The sequence below is a fragment of the Dicentrarchus labrax genome, unplaced genomic scaffold (assembly GCF_905237075.1).
Source record: "Dicentrarchus labrax unplaced genomic scaffold, dlabrax2021, whole genome shotgun sequence".
In the NCBI taxonomy this organism is placed as follows: Eukaryota; Metazoa; Chordata; class Actinopteri; family Moronidae; genus Dicentrarchus; species Dicentrarchus labrax.
The window spans coordinates 13,719,657-13,739,101 of NW_026136705.1; the positions used below are offsets into that span (position 1 = coordinate 13,719,657).

Below are 19,445 nucleotides of genomic sequence, written 5' to 3' on the forward strand. Positions count from 1 at the left end.
TACAACCTCATCACTGAGCACCTCCGGAGCTTGGTTATTTAGGCGTTTACGGATCAGTTTACGACTAGCAAATTGAACTGAATGATCATAAATATGCTGGTGCTGGTATTGTATCGCTTTCTATGCAAAATTTGAATCACATGGTTATATGTCTTCTTAAGAGGCTTGATTTTTGTAGAAGCTGCTTGTGACTAAGAAGTTACATAATAGCCTAAATGTGATAAAATCACGGAATGCATAAAACTGTTTGCAGCGTAACATGGTAAACAGTCTCCAACGAGTTTAAATGTATGTACATTTCCTTTCTTACCAGTTTAACATGCTTCTCAAATTTAAAGATTAGACCAAGACATTTTACCTTGGAAAACTGTTTTCTTTCTTTTGACAACAGCTGGAATAAAAGCAAACTAATAGTTCCACTACTACTATCCTGTCTGCACCACAACCTTCCTGAAAACTCATATAGAAATAATCCCTTATTAGTTTATCATTAAGCATCAAAGTAAGGCAGGTCAGTGTTTTCATCAGATATCCACTGTTAAAACCACTTTTGGTTTCTGAAGAGTTCAGAAACCACACAGGACAAACAAACAACATTGCAACATAGGAAGAAATGGAATCTGTTTATTGTATAAAACCTTAAGATAAGATTTTAACAGCAAGTGACTCAGCCCGGTGTATGTTACCAGTCAAAACGACTCAAACCTCAAACCTGTCAAACCTCTTTATGTGTAGTATTTTTCTCCTTTTCTCTCTCTCTCTCTCTCTCTCTCTCTCTCTCTCTCTCTCTCTCTCTCTCTCTCTCTCTCTCTCTCTCTCTCTCTCTCTCTCTCTCTCTCTCTCTCTGTCAGTGTGATCAATTTCTTGACTTCCTCCTTTTGGAGTGGCTAGGCTGAATACCAGCACACAGGATATGCTTCGCAGTGCTCTCAGTTTCACAGCAGCAGCAGCAGCAGCAGCAGCAGCCGTGAGGACGACGCGCTCTGCAGTCAAGATGAGTGCTGGGGATGTGGTCTGCACCGGCTGGCTCATTAAATCCCCCCCGGAGAAGAAACTAAAGAGATTTGTGAGTAGGAGTACACACCGGACGCTTGTTTATGTCCTCTAGCAGCAGTGGGGATGCCAGGTTGTGCTGCTGAGCCTTGTGTTTGTGTGTGTATGCGGGTGTGTGTGTGTGTGTGTGTGTGTGTGTGTGTGTGTGTGTGTATGCCAGTGTGTGTTACAATGTGGAATGATGATTTAGAAACATACTGTGGGTTTATATGCTTTTGTTAAACTGAGTTGTCATTCAATCTCCCTTATGTCACCTTCCTCATTTCTATCATAACGCCTTACTTTAGCGTTGTGGCTTGTGGATGCACTTTACAGTTGTAACAACAATGTATCCTGACAATAATAATGTGTGACAAACTGCAGATGTACTTCAGACAGAGATGGGATTTACTCCTACAGCAAATACATGTAATTGCCTACATGAACAGCATACAGCCGTCACTGTTTTGTGGTTGTTGGGGTCATGTGATAACACTGGGCTGGCCACGCACTCTGCTATGTGTGTATGTGTTTGTGTAATGAGCATGTGTATTGTGAAACATGGGAAGTAATGTCAGAGACAGTCAGACACTTCAGACTTAAGTTGCAAGCAGAAATAGTCCAGCTTTATGATGGCTGTTTGCACTTCCTCTGTACGAATGGAGGAGGAGGAAGGCCATTTGTCAACAGCAGTGCAGGGAAAGGGTGGGTGGAGGTCTGCGTGCGCTCTGATGGGGTTTGGGGCGGGAAATAGAAACTTATTTTAGCACACTATGCAAATCCTGTTGATGCCAGAGAAAACAATAAATGCATGTTTTTTCTGGCTGTTGTACAGACAGGCGCACTATCTGCCTTATTATTCAAATGTCAAGTTAGGCACATATCATTATGGAAATTTAGGCTATCTTGGTCTGTGGTGTTATCAAATGGAATAAAAATCTTGTGTTGTGGTGTTCACAGAGGTGTTTGTTTGGTTGGTTGCTGTGTTGCTAAATTTGGCTGCAGCTCCTTGGTTTTACTTTGGTGCCTTGTTTAGAAACAGTATCAGAACAATTCAGGCTCAGGCCCTTCTGACGCGGAACAAGGTCTGTTGCATTTCCACTTTCTGCCATGATAAATGTGCATTTAACGGTTATCTGCCGTGTCCAGTCCACTACAGTGTGTGGTGCCCTACTCATGGGTGTCTTGTATCGAGACATATACTTATATCCACTACCTGAAAGCCAATAGAAATATTACACTGCACCTTTCACTTTGGCTGTCATTTGGTTTCATTGCTACTTTTGAGGAAATGTGAGAAAAAAATAACTTCCATTCCCCAAGGTCACACAGGAAATTAAGTACTCTATATAGACATCTAATACGTCATACTAAGCATCGTTGATAATATCATTTTGAGACTTCTGAGAGTGGATATTGGCGACATTTTAACCTACACATCACTGATAACATTTGGGCCCAGCAGGAAAAGATGATGGCTGAAATCTATTTAGCTGCTGGCTCGCTATCACACTTGTCTTGACCTACTGGGACTGAGACGTCATTAATGCTAGTACAAACACCCTTCCCCTACTGCTATGAAAAGTCCAAATGTCTGCTGTGAAAAAGGCCTATTATGAGCGTTAATATAAACCACCTTGAGGGTTCATTACTGACCTTGGAGATTTCAAAAGAAAAAAAAAAGAATAGAATTTGTTTTACCATTTATTACCATAAATTACCATTACCAGCATTTTCAACCCAAGTATAGGTCACATAATGACAACTAAGCAAACATGATCCACTTAAGGCCATGAGATACTGTTATAAACTATAAAACTATTCAGCGAACCATGGGCTAAGTTGTTTTTTATTGTTATTGTTATGTTATCCACATTGGGGAACAAGGACGTGCACAAGGCCGGGCTAAAGTTGCCCGAGCAACAGCCCATTTTCCCTCTTTGGCTGAGCTGCCTATCTGGGGGGGGGGGGAGTTTTATTTTTGCTGTTGTGACTGCATAAATACCGATAACTGCTAAAGTTAGACCAAATTAAATTACCATATAATCCATATGCCAGCTGGCTAACACATAGGCAGCAGGCTACATTCAAAACAACGAAAATGAATGCTTAACAGCTTCTGCTGTTTGTAACCAGAAATTAAATGGAATGCATTTTCTTCCATTTCATTTGTCTTTCAAATTTAAAACTATGTACACATTTTGAATTGATTTATGTTTAGTTAAATGACCATATTTCAGGTTCATGGTACATGGGTTTTTTCAGGTCAGAGCAAACAGCCCCTTAAAATGTCTGTGCCCATCAGCCTGCAGGTACCAGAAAGAAAAGATCTGTTTTAATGAAAACAGTAAAACTTTCTGAAGTACTCTGTCTTTTTTCTATTTTTGGATGAGCTTCTACATTCACCATCTACTTCTATCAGATGCACCTGGATATACAAAACAGTTTAGCTGAGCACAAACCTTTCCATATTCAAAACAAATGTCTAGTTACGGTTTCCTCTAAAATGTAGCAAAGTGTGGTGGTGTGTCTAACCATTTCCTGGTATAAACACACATCACCCATTACCAACTGACTACTTGAGCAGGAGCAGATTGTATACATGCAGAAAAGTCTTCACACCACCGAAATACCAGGAGAGGCTTCGCCCTGACCGTGTGCACAAAGCCACAAAACCAAGTGTGAACATGATATCTATAGCTTTGCTCTTTTCATGAGGTTGCTTTAATCATCACTGCTTTTAAATATGAAATGTGACACCTACACGACTGGGCTGACTTGCACCCTTTAGGTAGTGGGATTACAAGTAGATCTTTGGAGTTATAAATAGCTGTTAACAGTTTCAGTATTCAGCTTTCAGTCCTCAGTAAAAGTATACCAACTGAGTACTGTATAAATACCTCTTTCGTTGTGTTAGACATTTTCTGCTAAATACAGTGAACTTCCTCTTCTCTGTACTTCTGGGAAATTTCAGTTGAAGTTCCGCTTACTGACCATATCAAAAGCAAAAAATTGAGTTTAAAGTTGCGAAGTTAGCTGTTGTGAGCAGGAGCTGTGATCTAATTCCCATGACTGGTCATGACTAATAAAATGGTGGTGGAAGGGGGAAAAGGGAGACTTCAACTGTTATCTGTTAGCAGAATCATGCAGTGCTGTGAATAATATAAGGATAAAGCTGAAACTTAAAAGCAACTCCATGATGGACTGTTTGCTCTTCTCTCCTGCAGGCGTGGAGGAAACGCTGGTTTGTGCTTCGAAGAGGTCGCATGAGCGGTAATCCTGATGTGCTGGAGTATTATCAAAGTAAGAACTCCAAAAAGCCAATCCGTATCATTGACCTGAAGGAGTGTGAGGTCGAAATGCTGAACGGGCAGCTGAGGATAAAGCGAGATTTCCATGGGAAGCACCTCTTTGTGGTGAAGACCTCATCTCGTGTTTTTTACCTAGTGGCCAAAACTGAAGAGGAGATGAACAGCTGGATCAGTAGCATCAGTCAAATTTGCCACTTTGGGAGTCTAGAGGATGCAGGTAAATACAAAGAAAGATTCAATTCTAAAGCTGCACTTGGCCAGACTTTTTAATTTAGTCTTAGTTTACTTGTTGCAATTCAGTAGATTCACCCAGAATCCACCGCAGCCAGCCCAAAAGAAATTGGTGTTACTTGTCCCCACATAGGAAGCGTCAAACTTGAGAATCAGGTCAATGTGGTCTGGATTTCTGTAAAAGCATCACAGATTAGTCTTGGGTGTAAATTTAAGGTTGCAATTTACTGACAACTCACCAGATCTTTCAGCAAAGTGCATTGGATATGGTTAGATCTTGCCGCAAAAACATGCAGCTTTGACTGAGACAGTGTGTAAATCTACTGCACCCACGGGTGTGTTGATTACTATTCACAGTGAACTGCTGTGCATTCTTCAACCCTGATTCATTATCCGTTTTGATAAAGTTCCCAAACATTCTGAAGGCATCAACATTTATAAAATAATGTACAAATCTGGATTATTCTACATTTTTCAATCAGGAGGAATTTAAATACCCCATAGGAAACATTTAAGGGGAAAATAAAGATTTGAGGATGTAAATTGCTCGATCAGGGCTTGTGGTTGGAGTGGTGGACTAGAAAACGGTGGGTGCTTCCCACAATCTTTCGGGCTGATAAATTTCTCTGTAACTGAGCTCCTGAACCAGCACATAATCTCACGTCATAACACTGTGGTTCAAAACCATTTCTTGTCTGCTTTCTACAGCAGCAACAGCAACAACAACAAGCCAAAGTTGCATTATTTTACACAACTCTCCTGGAATGGAAATGATTTTAGATGACTGCTCCTGTCAAGCAATCTACATGGTTTAATGACTGGAAGACAAAGCGTGACCTCATATTTTATCATAAATCAGACTGTTGTCTGTGCGCAGAAGATGTTTCTAACAGAAAAAAACGTTGCAGTTGCTGCGTGCCTGTCACGCAGCCTGATGCTGAAGCTGTATTAGAGGAGATAACAGCAGATCAACAGGGAACCGGGTCACATTCAAATTTACAGATAAATAATGAGAGTTTTGTATCATTTCCGTGAACGTGCTTTGGGGCTGCACAAAAGTAAATGTCATCTTTTGTGGGTTGATTTTTTTGTATATCATTATTAAGTCCTGCTTTTTACTGCCTTCAACTGACATGTGATTTGACCACTGTATATGTGTAAGGAGACTTGTCTGTTAGAACACTGTCATCTGTGTGAAGGAGATAGAGCAACGATGCAGAGTTGCTGATATGCTTTCCCTGCATGTTACCCTAAATCACATTTTGGTCTCAGAAAAACACACACAAGTCATGGATTATAATGCAAAATTATATTCCACACACTTAACACTGTCAGACAGTTTGTTGCTGTAGTTTTTATAGAATTTTAGAATAAAGTTATGTTGCTTTAATTCAGGGTTATCAGACAGTGTAGTTTAGCAGTAGATCCTGCCTGGATCTCTAAAGAGTTCTGTGCGGTGGCATCTCATAACTTTTGCAAAGGAATATAAAAGGTTGTTCAACCCCCACAAACATCTTTTAAGTGTAGCAAATGTTTCATAAGAACATGCAAAGATTTTTTTCCCCCACATGGTTCTGCAGGGAAAGCCTTGACTCAGTGGCCTTGGGTGAAATGGAATGAGACAAATTTCTGAGCGAGGGCCAATCTGACTAAAAGATTGAAGAATATATAAACAAAAGAGGGAGCAGGGCTCATACTTGTCTACTTTCAATGTGCCTGCAAAAAAAAAAAAAGAAAAATACCATTCCTCTCTTCAAATTCACCTGCTGTTTGTTGTAAATGTGAGTACAGGCTGGGAGCAACCTAGTGCGTGTCAGCGTATAGGTTTGCACGCTTTAGCTAGCCTTTGGTGTCAGCATGATGGCAGTTTTCTTATTATTCCTTAGTGCTTGTAACATTTCAGAGACTACATGCTCTCTCTCCCTCTCTGCTTGGTCCCAACAGAGAGCTCAGAGGAAGGCTTTCCTCACACCCCCACCTCCCTTCAGCCGTCACCTGACAGCTCCGACAGAGTGTCCGTATCAAGCCAGCTAGATTCCAGTCACCCACTGGACTACCTCTTTCTCTCGCAGTGTGAGACGGGGAGTGTAAGCACTAGTAGGTATGTGCAATCTGTAAAACCTCAGACACATATGAAATCAGGGCAATATCTCATGTTTAACAAATACAATGTTTTCATTTTTTCCCCATAATTGTAGACATGACAGCTTTTCAAACTCTGAGATCTCTCTGGAGCAGAAGTCATCAGATGATGCTGTCAAGGACATGGTGCCCTCACCTCTTTACAACGATTCCTCTTCATCCTCCATCTCACATGCTAGCCCCAGTCTAGCTCTTTTCCCCCAAGGACGATTGACCAACCCTCCATTCAGCGCTCCGTGCACCTCCATGGCTTTACCGTCATCCTCGTCATCTCCACTACGTCACTGTGCCGCAAGTGTCTTCCAGTTTGACAAACCTTACTCTTCTGCGTCGTTTGATGCAACTAGTGACAGAGTAACACCTCCTCCGCTGCCACCCAAGCCCAGTCACCCGTCAGAGCAGCTAAGTGACGAAGGACTTAACAGGTCGAGGCCAATGAGTGCACGCCATTTCTCAAGCCATGGTGCTTTATTTTCCCGGAGGACCTCTTTGTCAAGCCTGGACCATTTCAGAATGGGTATGTCCTCAATAGGAAGGTCACACAGAATGCATAATACAAAAACTGTGAAAGCTGGGCCCAACAAAATTAAACATAATCCTGGTGCTTTTATGACGGGGAAGCATACAGATTAATGTCGATGATAGCTAATTGTACTATTGAGAATGTAAACTAATGTTATCAATAATTCTTTTTTTTTAAGGAGATGCTGAAAGTAGATTGATGAGGAACAGGAGACAGAGTCTTAATTTGGTAAGATAATCATAAACACTTTTTAAGAGATCTTGAACTATTTGCTTTCTTGCTGAGCGTTAGCTGAGAAGATTGATACCACTCACATGTCCGTGCCATAAATGTAAAACTACAGCTAGCAGCTGCTACGCTTAGCTTAGCACAAAGACTAGACACAGTATATAACTAATTTGTTCAATCTGAAAAACAGACAGTAACTTCCTGGAGGTTCTGCTGGAGCTATAACACTATAGATGGTTGGCTTAGAGGTGGTTAACTTAGCCTACCATACCTGGAGTTTTTGCTGGTTTCCTGGCAACCTCACCGTGATGACAAGACTCCAGGAAGTCCCTGTGCCTGGCCAACCAATAGGCCAACACATAACCACAGAACCACGGCCACTTTTAACTTTTAACATTTAGTTGTTTTGCATATTAAACAAATGTGATATAATGTATGCATTAGGGAGCTTTAGTAGGCAGATTTTGTTACCGTTGGACAGACCCAGGCTAGCTGTTTCTCCCCGTTTCCTGCCTTTGTGCAAAGCTTAGCTAACTTGCTGCTTGCTGTAGCTTTATATAGACATCACAGTGGTGTCGATCTACTCGTCTGACTCTGTCGAACCATCCCTTTAAAACCATTGTGGGATTTGAAAATGTTCTATTTTAGCACCCTACGTAGTAGTATAATTTCTCTACAGATAAAAACATCAACACACAGCGGCCTTAACAAATGTTCCAGTTGTACCAAAATGACAGTATAGTGCATTCTGATCTCATGATGCTTTGTCTTTCAACAGCCTTGTTTAAATACAGTACAAGTTCAAAACTACCAGGATGAGTCATATGTCCCCATGGCTTCCCCTTCTCCCTCTGTCACCACCACTGAATGTGATGGTTACATCCCTATGAGCCCCAGGACTTTCAGTTTCCTCAATGCAAATAGCAATGCTGAGTCTTCCACCACTCTCAGCCCACTAGTGTGTCCACCTGGAGATGTTCCACCACCTCCAATTCACCGGCATCTCAAGCCTCGCTTGAGGAGAGGTGAGACTTGTAACAGCTATGGTTGGTTTAATGTTAAATGGCATTGTGTACAAAACTGAGCTTTTATTTCTCACTTGTCTTTATGATGTTTTTGAGTATGTGCTCCCTGTTCAGCTTTAAACAGGGTTTTACAATTACAATTCTGATCCTTGTCTGCATCGCTGTGCTAATGATACATAGCTGTAAATACCAGTACAGGATTCAGGCAGATATCAGATACACAGACTTTTTTTTAATACAGTGATCATGACACGTTTGAAAAGCTGTCCTTTCCGTGGCAAATTACAACCAATCCTGTTACTTTGTCTTTTCTTGGTTCACAGCTCGACCCCCACCTCTTGACTTGAGAGGCCTCTCTACAATCACAGAATGTCCCACTCATCTACCTTTGAGCAGGGCGATGACTGAATCATGGTGAGAAAAACAAAGTATCTTTATCCACAAAGTCTGTCTGACTATATAGATGTGAGCTAAAAATTACCCTATAGAGGGATTTTTTACCCCAGCATTTTGTGTGTTTTTCAACTTTGATTGATCTTCTTTTTACAAATATTAATGACCCTAAAAAAACTTTGACAGCTTCAGAAAATATGAATAACTAAAGAAATAAATATAATAAATATACTTACCCAACTCAATGATGATATTCAGTTTCTCAGTTTCTATTTGTAAAACGTCATAGTTGGTTTCTAATCTGACATAAATTCAGACAGATTTTTGTTTTTGTTGTGTGTTTTCAGCTTTTTACCTCTTGAAAGAAGACTTGAAAACACGATCATACCAAGAGATGAAGACACAAACTGCACTGCAATGGTAAAATTTCTGTTTACAGTAGTGAAAACACTTTTTTTTTGTTTCTTTCAATGCACCAAAAAGATATAGTGCAATTTGACTTGCAAAGACCTGGACATTATCAATAATAATTTATGATTGGAAGTAGTGCTGATGGTATTATACTTTTAATGTAGCTTATTAGGTCGTCCCTCCTCTTCCCCTCCCTTTGTCGTGTATCTTATTTCAACATATGAATCATCCACTTTTTGCTGATAACTGGCCCACAAAATGTAAAACTATGCGTGATCATATTTTGATTATATTGCCGTGTTTGGGCAAATCTGCATAGCAACAAAACATAACACTGCAAAACCTTTTCAACCTTTAAATCACTGAAAACATTTTCTAGATAATTCTGGACCTCATGCCACTAGGTTTTGTTTTACAGAACCCTAAAAAAGAGGAACATCTGACATTCTTGTAATTGTAGGATCATTTGTGAGTGGGAAAAAGTGCTCTAACCTCCACACAGCTAAATAAGAATGTGGGTGTGGAAAATTACTGTGTGTTCCGAAAATATTTTGCTCAGCAAATTGTAATCGCGCTGGGGACCTTTCAGGGTGTGTTGTACAAGTCTGTTCCTGGAATGGGTGAATATGTAATTAATCTTCCCAGAATTAAAGTTTTAAGAAAAGCATTTAATTCATGTATCGGTGAGCTGGGCTTTCTTGCTGACATGCATCAAGTGGATGCACTGTGGACAGAAGTAGCTTTTTCTAACTAATAATGCAGCACATATAAAATTTGATTGACAACTAAAAACTGGAAAAATTGACTTTTTACTTATTTAAGATCATTTTAACCGGGAACACTGATAATTCAGCAAGGTCTTCATCTGTTTCTTTCTCTGACAGGAGTCAATGCAACAGTCCGGTCTCACCTTTGACGGAGCGGTTCAATCCTGGGCGAGAAGATCCAACCTTGATTATTTGTCACTGGATTTCAATTCCGCATCCCCGTCTCCTGTGCAGAAGGTATGTTTTGATCAGATAAATTACATTGGCGTATTATTATCAAAAAGAAAGATAAAATCCCCCATCTTTCAATGTGTAGACTCAATGTTTTGCACCATTGTGCAGCAGTAGACCAGTGATACTCAACTTGAGGTCCATGAGCCAAATCTAGCCCTTGATAGGGTGCGAGGTGGCCAGACGTCCATTCTGTAATTCATAGAAATAAACAGTTTCACACTGGGAACTTTTTTGACCGTTTATGTCAATTAGTTAATGTTTATTAATGTCCCTTGGCTGTTAAATATACAAGTTGCATATTAACCTACACACGCTTAAATTGCTTAACAATGTTATTCATTCTGTCCAGGCAGGTATGTTTATGGTTTATGTTAATGAATCAATCCAAATCATTGATGTAAGGAAAATATTTACAACTAAAATGCAGTTGCAGCCATAAAATGCTGTAAAATATCAGATTTATCTGTCATGCATCCTTGTACTAAGTTAATTTAGTAAATAAGTTAAGTTAATAAGTTAGTATTCACATTGCTGTCTCCTCATCTCGCCCTCTCTATGTCTAGCAGAAGCCTTTTCTGTCTGATGAAAACAGAGTGGATTATGTGCAGGTGGATGAGAAGAAGACTCAGGCACTGCAAAACACCAAAATGGAGTGGACAGATGTCCGACAGTCAAAAACATAAATGGAAAATACATTATGAAAAAAATCAGGAACACTCGGTTTTCAGAAGACCAACAACAACACCAGCAAGGAGGACATAAATGAAGAGGACCAAAAACTATTTAAAAGCACTTTGAAAAACAGTATTAAAATAAAAGCACAACCGTAAATAAGCTGTTTGATGCTTGTTTGCGGGGTGGAAACACCAAATTGCACTGTAAAAAGTTAATTAACTCTCAGTAAATCTGTACTGTAAATAATTCCAGATTGTGCACTGTATCACGGTGATTTTCTACTGTAGCATAAGGTTTTACCAAATTTTGAAAAGGGCATCATACTGCTTACTTGTTAAAATTCAGTGAGACTTGCTGTAAATGTATGTATAGTAAATGTGACCGCAAAGAGGAAAATATTTTAATGCTAAAATGTTTTTTTTTAAATGTATTTCTCCCCCGTTATGTATCATGAATGAAAAGGATCCATCCTGAGCTTTCTCCTTCTCCTAAACCTGAAGTGAAGTGCTCCGTCTGTGACCTTCATATTAAATATGTTTTCACTTGTTTTGGTACTGTGATTACACCAAGAGATTGTGGAAACAACATTATCTCCTCTATATCCCCATAAACCTTCTCGAGGTTTGAAAACCTCTTGTTATACTCTCCATATCTTCCTTCTAGTTAAATATTACGGTCATGAGGCAATTCCCTTTACATCTTGTTGTTGCTGTTTTTTTATTTATTGTGTTTTGGTAATTTATTTAAATATATTATGTTTTTTTTTTTTTTTTGTCTTGTGTATGTGTCTCCCCTGTTGCGTGTTCTTATGTCTATGTCCTGCTGCATATAAATAAAATTTATATTTTGAAAAAAAAAATCTTAATTCACAGATGAGTGATATTTTTCATTACACCTCATCACGGTTCCCTTCTCCATGCAGTTTGCAGTCCTTCATGCTACACACAGAGAACAAAAGATGACACATATAAAACAATATATACAGTTATTTATATACATAATGATATACAATGTGTAGCATTATATAATTTTAGATAGATAGATAGATAGATAGATAGACTTGGGCTTACCCAAGTTCTGTTTTAGCAGTATAAGTATAGATATTTTCGGAATTGATAGAAATGCGTTTTGATGAGGGAACTCTATTAGTTTTATATATAAAAAATATTAGCATAGCATTTTATCAAACATACAAATATGAGATGAAATATTATATTATTAATAGCATTATTATGCTGCTGATGCGTATTTTTATAAGGTTAGTTATCATCATCATCATCATCATCATCATTATTATTATTATTATTATTATTATTATCATTATTATTATAATGTTATAAATCACACGTTACACACATGTTGCGTCACTAGCATGCGCCGAGAGGAGAGTCACGAGAGGAGATTTGGGAGAATTACCTGAGAAGTCGGGAGAGGAAGTCATCATCCAGCATTTAAACGCTGGGGTTTTATTGAGAACATCTCAAGTAAAATGGGTGCGTGGCTTAACTACACACACTAATCCAATCCCCGTGTATTTCTCCCACAGTGCTTTGCTGCGATGTGGTTTAACGTTACCCAGCGTTAGCAGCCGCTCACATTACAGCCACAGACTGCAGCACACACTGGTGAGTGGGCTTAACGCGGCTAGCTAACGGTAGCAAGGAAACAAATGAAACACCGTATCTGCTCGGAACTGCTCCGGGGCCCGAGTCGACCACAAGCCGACTGCAGCAACCAGAAGTTGAATTCCAAGTGAGGGTTACCGGGAAGGATGCACTGAGAGCTAAGCACGTCTCCGGGGCGAGAAACCAACAAGAAGTCCGTTCAGAGAGGTTTTGGCTTTAGTTGGTGAGTGTGTTTACTTTGGGACTCATTTAGCTTTATCGTTTGAAAGCGCTAATGTGGCGTTCACTTTGGTTTCTTCACTACGGTCCCGAACTGGCTCTGGTAGTTGGACTGGATTCAAGGTTAGCTTCGGTCTGTTGTCTCTCCTAAAGGGCATTTTTGGAGTATTTTCGACCCACCTTCCACCTCTGGTCACAGCTGTAGCGTAGTGCCATCTCTAGCCTGTTGCTGTATCACCTGAGCACCAAACCAGAAACCACAATGAGGATTTTATTTCATCTTAGATTAACGTTCAATCAGTCACTTAATATTACTAAATATAAATGTTAGGTAGTTTTATCTGTGTCTGTCTTAGTCTTTCTCTGGAATGCACATAAGTTTAGATATACATTATTGAAGTTGTATTTATTGGTTTAGTTTTATTTTCCCACAAAACAACATATAATTACATAATAACATACTTGAAAAATATACAAAAAACACAAATAACCAAAACACAGATGAAAGATTCAGTATGTGAATGTATATGTAAAGATGAAAAATTCAATTAAAAAATAAAATGTTTTAATTAATGCACTAATTTGTTTAGGCATATAAGCTTTTTATTGATGATGTAAAGGAGTTTAAACTAAAGTCACTGGGCTGTAGTTTTACAGTTTGTATACAGTATTACTATTAACCAGAGTCCAAGTTGAAGTGAGCCTACTTGGATCAAAGGTAGCAACAAACAATCTAAAAAGTTGCAGCAAAATAACAGAAACAACACACAAACGAACTATAGCAGATTCCTGGACCAGAGAATACACCAGGACAAGTGTGCATGTAGTAGGTACCACAACAAAGCATTAAAGTGTATAGTAAAATAGTTGAGTAATGTTAGCTGACACATATATGACTCTCATATATCAAAATACAAGAGGATGGCAAAAGTAAAATAGGCTTATGACCAGGCTACACATTTTGACAATTAAACACAGTCAGTTAGTTAGACGCCTGGTCTGGATTTTATAGATGTTCTTTAGAGGTATAAAACCTCTTAAAGCCCAATGGGTCATCCACTTGAGCAAGTTCTAAACTGCTTAGATTTGTTACACAAATATATTACACTAGTTAGATTCTCCACAATTCAGTCATTCAGTTCATTTTACAGAAACCATAAACACCAAATTATCAAATGAATGATTTTCATACTAGTTTAAATAAACAATTTGATAGTATTCCCCATCTTTGCTGAGCAGAAGGAATGGCTTGTCCCATTTGGCAGATTGAGTTCAGTGACTGAAGCAAAAAGAGGCCCGGGCTATTAATTTAAGTTTTACGGTATTAGAAATTGCAAGTTAAAAATCTGTGTGTGGCCAGAATCTTTAATTGATGATTGATCCTTGGTCTCAACTTTCTCAATACAGGGCTCATATCAGATGGAGGACACATTCACTGCAGTGATCTTATCAGCTGACTGAAAACTCAGCTACTATGCCTTCTGTTGGACTGCTGTTGTAAATGTGGTAACCATGGCTTCTCGCAAGGTAGACGAGCTACCGGGTAACACCAAGGATTTAGCTTCAGTCTCCGAACAGCATTCCAGGTGCGGCCCCGATGACATCACCGAAGAGCTTCCGTCGGATACGATGAACGCTACGGTGAAATCCCAGAAATCTGGAAGATTTAGGAGGACTGCCCTGACATTCTTTGGAGTTCGTAAAAGCATCTGTATTTTACCCAGCTTTTTTGGAGGAAGGAGTAAAAATCCGAGCAAGTGGTCTTCTAAGAAAGGCATCACCAAAAGCAGAACACATGATGGGCTAAGTAAAGTTAGTCATGATGACAATCTGAGAAGTGGGTACACCTCAGCTAGAGATTTTGAGTACTGCAGCCAGAGGGACTCTGCTGGAGACCTCCATAGTAGCTGCCACAATGAATGTAGTCACCCCACTGCTGACCAGAAATCACTGACCCTCACCCGGCAGAAAAGGGGTTTAAGGGGTCTTTTTAACAGTTTTAAGTACAGAAACCATCGAAATGTTGGCTTGGATAAAACTGAAATGATTGCAATGACCTCTCCTCACTGCAAGAAAGAGGTGCCTGTTGTCCAGGACAACACCAGCCAGTATGTCACAGAGTGCCTGGGATCTGAGCCTGATGTGCCTGATTTTGCAGACGTTATATGTGATATTTCCATTGGTCCTGAATGTATTGACACAGTGGCTTTAGAGAAGAGTGTGGAGCAAGAAAGCCTAAAGTCTAAGCTTGATGGTCAGATGTGTGATGATCAAATGGAGGAAATGAGTTTGGTGGCCCTGGTTTCCAGTGACTATGAGGAGAGCTCTAGAGGACATAGTGAGCCTTGTCTGAAACTTCACACAATGTCGGAGCCTGTATTGAAGTCCGAAACACCTGCTGGCTCATCGGATCAGCTAAACCTGATTTTGGGAGATGTTGCATCATTAAAAAGCTTTGATTCACTCACTGGCTGCGGGGACATTATTGCAGACCAAGAAGATGACAGCATAACGGAGAGCACAGTTTCTGGAGAGAGGAGCAGAAATGGAGGAAAGAGGGCTTCTTGTTATCTTACTTATCAGGGTGGTGGCGAAGAAATGGCCTCACCAGAAGATTTGGATGAGGAGGATTTCTGGGGAAATAATGTGTCAGAGGAAATGTGCTATACATGCAATCAAGACCACACCGATTTGACCGCTGACCTTACAAGTTCTCACAATATGGACTTACTGAACAGTAACAGTGCACCGCAAGCCAGTGGCATGGACACTTCTTCAATTGCTGATGTGTTGACTCCTCAAAGTGAGCATCAAGAATCTGTTCCAAATAGTGACGAGGGCTACTATGATTCAACTACGCCGGGGCCAGATGAAGGACAAGAAAAAACGGACAGACTAAGGACAGACAGATTGCCCAGGGACAGTTACAGCGGTGATGCCCTCTATGAACTTTTTGCGCCTGATGAGAGCCTCATCAGTCCACATTATGAAAACAAATCAAAACTTCCCGGTTCAAAACAGTGCGAGTATTTAAGTGAGCCAGTTGGTGTGACACATTCTGCCTTTGTCCCAGAAATGAACCGTTTACAAATAAGTGCTGAACTGTACAAAGTTCATGATTTTCTAGAGAGGCCGAGCACATGCGGTAATTCCTCGGAGTTGGCACAAAATGTGGTTGGTCGGCAGGAAGTCAGCACGAATAAAAACTGTAATCTAAATTCAAAACCACGAGCAACAGTCAACAAGAATAATACGGAGCCGGATGTATTTGATGAAGAGGAAAGTATGCCTGCTTCCACGGAAAAAAGAACAAAATCCATGAATGCGGATTGTGAGAAAAGGCACAGCAGCATATCATTCGGAAGTACATCAGACCCAGATTTTGAAACATTTTGTGAACCCAACGAGCAACATCTTGAGGAAAACAAGCCCGTGGCTTTACCATACAGGAATATCAACCCTCAGTCTCCAGATTGTAACAATGATTTGGATGATGGACAAACCGTGAGTTTCTCTCAAGCACTTGTGGACTACACGAAACACTCTCAGATGCTGAGTGACTTGCAAAACAGTGCGGACGATTCGGAGACAAACTCTGCCTTCACTCCAAATATGCAGGCCTTACCTACCATAGTCACATTCGATGTAGTGGATATGCATAATGAGGGAGAATACGATGAGCAGATCCAGATGGAACTGGAGGAGGACATCTCATCGCCCTATCAGGAATTTGAAGAAAGCTACCTGCAAAAAGATGCATTTGCTGAATGTGACTATCAAATGTTAGACCTGTATGAGCAGAACCTGATCAGTAATACATGGGCAATTGCTAGTCTCCCACGGCACCTAGGCCTTACAAGAGTCAGTCAGTCCACACCTAATCCGTTGTCTCTAGACAGGAGAAGTAGGTCTCTGGACACAGAAAGCCTCGAGTTGAAGATGCCTGACACATGCAGAGAGAACAGAGCTTGTCCTCAAACTGAAAAGGACTCTGAAAGAGATTCCTCACCATATTACAAAAAGAATGTACTCGTGTCTGCATCGGAGGTTAGAGACAGTAGCAGCATTATGGCCTTATCATGGCAAACAAGGTCAGAAATGGCTTTAAGCCTTCCTCTGACAGATGGGGAAATCACTGAAAAAGTACAGGGTCTCAGTCAAGCCCAAGTAAAACACAAAATATTTTCTAGTTCATCCAGCAGTGATTTTCCTAACAGCAGAACGCAACATCTATGCTCTAACGTGTCGGACAGAGAGTCTTGTGATTTAATTTCACAGAATGCAGAGCTTTACAATAGGCAGTGTCGCCTTCCTTTGCAATCAGATCCTTGTTTACCTCATAGCACCTTTGTTTATTCTGGAATGATGGAGGAGGTGTCAGATGATGTTGAGAATATTTTTTGTAAAGCCGCTAATCTTCAACCCTATAATCGGTGTGGTAAGAACAGACCAGTGGCTAGTAGGGAGGGATTATCTCATTCTGGGAGTCCTGTGAACGCAGGTGTGCCTAAAGAAGAAATGGCTGTCCTCAGCGAAACAAGAACACCCAGGGATGTCGTCGCCTGCAGCAAACTCCCCGAGGCAACCTTTGATTGAAAGCCTCTCACTCATTACGTGTATATGTGCCAATTAGTGCTTTTATGTTACACCCAAAGGAGTAATTGTTGCTTACTTTGTACGTGCACAACTGATTCCTCTGAAACGTTGTTGTACACTGTGATAGACAGGACATGAGTTGATATTTGAAACTATGTGCTATCATGCTGAGTCAAGTACATCTTTCTGGGAAGTCAAAAGGGATGTTCTGCATTTGCACAGTAACAGTTGCTTGCTTCACACACGTCACATACTTGTCAGTCCATTGAAAGTAAGTTATGCAAGTAATTGTTTCATTTGCTTTGCTCACAGGTTCATCTCATTAAGCTATTAAGTTTTACTAGAATGTTTAAACCCATGTGTAGCCTCAGTATCCAGGTATCAATAGTAGTGCCACAGTTGTGTAATGGGCATCTGTTAGCCTGGTTTCCATAGAACAGCCAAGCTGGGCTTTCCCAGTCTTGCTTACTTCACCCCAAAACACACGTATGCTCATGCTTTAAGTGCCGGCTTATGTTTGTGTTTACTGCTTTTTCACCACTTCCCTTTGCTCCAGTTTTGTCCTGTCATCATGATCAAATTTAGTGTTTGTAGCTGCTCTTAATGTACCTAATTTTCAATGCAACAACACAAGAGGAGTTCCTCAGAGGGGGATATCTCAATTCACAGAGAGGGATTAGAGCTCAGTCCACATTATAAAACATGTCCTAACTTCAGTTTCCATTTCATTTACACACTGTAGATAGCCTCAGTACTTTGTTTGTACAGCACGTCGCACAGTTTTTCTGTGTATGAAAGTGCTTTACATAAGACATTGAAGAAACAGTTTAGAGTAAGCCAGAGAAAAATGTCTATAAAATAGTAGAGGAAAACAAATCAAAGAATAAAAAGCTAGTGTTACCTAGTCTCAAACTTATTGCGTTTGCTTCTGGTCTGATAAGCCAATTTGGCCTTACTGTGGCTAATGTTTCAGCGACTAGCTGTGAAGTGCAAAATTCTTACTGAAATGACGCACTCATTATTGCATTACTATAAGCTTGTGGAATGAAAAAAGTAGTTTGATTTTGTTTGGAATTGAAATGTTAAAAGATAAACTGGTATTTTCACCTTGTATCATTTTCTTGTGCATTTAATGTTTGATTGGTCAGAGGTTAAACTGTCCGATGATGTCGTTTTTTTATAGTGTTGAATAATATTGAACAAATGTCAAATAATTTGTATTTATATTCTCAACTATTTGTACACTGTAACATTGTATTCCAAATGGTTAGTAAAAACTGGCAATATTCTTTTTGGATTTTTTTTTTTATTGTTTCAAAGTTACATCCATGTTACATTAAGGGATTCCTCTTGAAAATCTATTACTGTTTTGTCAGAGTAGAACACTGCCTTACACTAAAATAAACACGACAAGACATGTATTTCTCCATTTTCATTCTTTCTTGTTCTCTCACTTGTTGGTATTGAGGGGGATGGGGGAGTTCCCAGCCTCCATGGGGCCTAAAGCAGGGAAATGTTGGTAGATTAATAGTCTGTAGTGCGCTGACACTGATGAGCAGATTAGAGCTCACCTGAACGCCTTCAGAGAACGTGTACCTGACAGCCCCCAGCCTGATTCAGATGCAGTACTGTTTTGCTCAGGGATGACCAAAGTGGGACCTGCAGGCCAAAGTTGGCCCACCTTATGGTTTGTTTTGGCCCGCCAAATGTTTATAGCAAAAACAATTCCTAAAATAAGTGAAAAAATGTAATATAAAATTGCTGTTACAGTTATTATGTGGTAAATGCTCTTTAAATATGTTGGATTCCTAATTATTTTTCATAACCTGAGTATAGCAAGCAGATACTTTGCACAGGAAGGCAGTCAATTAAGGGAATTTGGGATCTTAGTACCAATTCTTAACAATACAATACAATACAATACAATAGGTGTTTGCTTTTGGCCCCCATTAAGTTTCAGTTTTGGTCCTCCAAGAGAAAAAGTTTGGGTACTCCTGGTCTTCTGGTAATAGACTCAAAACTGCTGTGCTGCC

The 19,445-nt window shown here is 40.0% G+C and overlaps 2 protein-coding genes across 3 annotated transcripts; both read left to right on the forward strand.

Moving 5' to 3' along the window:
* The first annotated feature begins 902 nt into the window (after positions 1 to 902).
* On the forward strand, positions 903 to 11,841 carry gab3 (GRB2 associated binding protein 3). Of its 2 annotated transcripts, none has more exons than XM_051401898.1 (10): positions 903 to 1,066; positions 4,260 to 4,560; positions 6,519 to 6,675; positions 6,773 to 7,233; positions 7,418 to 7,467; positions 8,246 to 8,492; positions 8,816 to 8,906; positions 9,233 to 9,305; positions 10,181 to 10,300; positions 10,861 to 11,841. In XM_051401898.1, exons 1-10 carry the CDS (start codon positions 914 to 916, stop codon positions 10,978 to 10,980), a joined length of 1,773 nt encoding a protein of 590 aa, XP_051257858.1. In that variant the 5' UTR covers positions 903 to 913; the 3' UTR covers positions 10,981 to 11,841. The 2 variants fall into 2 exon arrangements, with proteins under 2 accessions (XP_051257858.1, XP_051257859.1); XM_051401899.1 differs by having other exon boundaries at positions 904 to 1,066; positions 10,864 to 11,841.
* A 511-nt stretch (positions 11,842 to 12,352) lies between these two features.
* Positions 12,353 to 18,833, forward strand: amer1 (APC membrane recruitment protein 1). Its single transcript, XM_051401759.1, has 2 exons — positions 12,353 to 12,820; positions 14,224 to 18,833. The coding sequence occupies exon 2, from the start codon at positions 14,329 to 14,331 to the stop codon at positions 17,410 to 17,412; it is 3,084 nt and encodes a 1,027-aa protein (XP_051257719.1). The 5' UTR covers positions 12,353 to 12,820; positions 14,224 to 14,328; the 3' UTR covers positions 17,413 to 18,833.
* Positions 18,834 to 19,445: the final 612 nt, after the last annotated feature.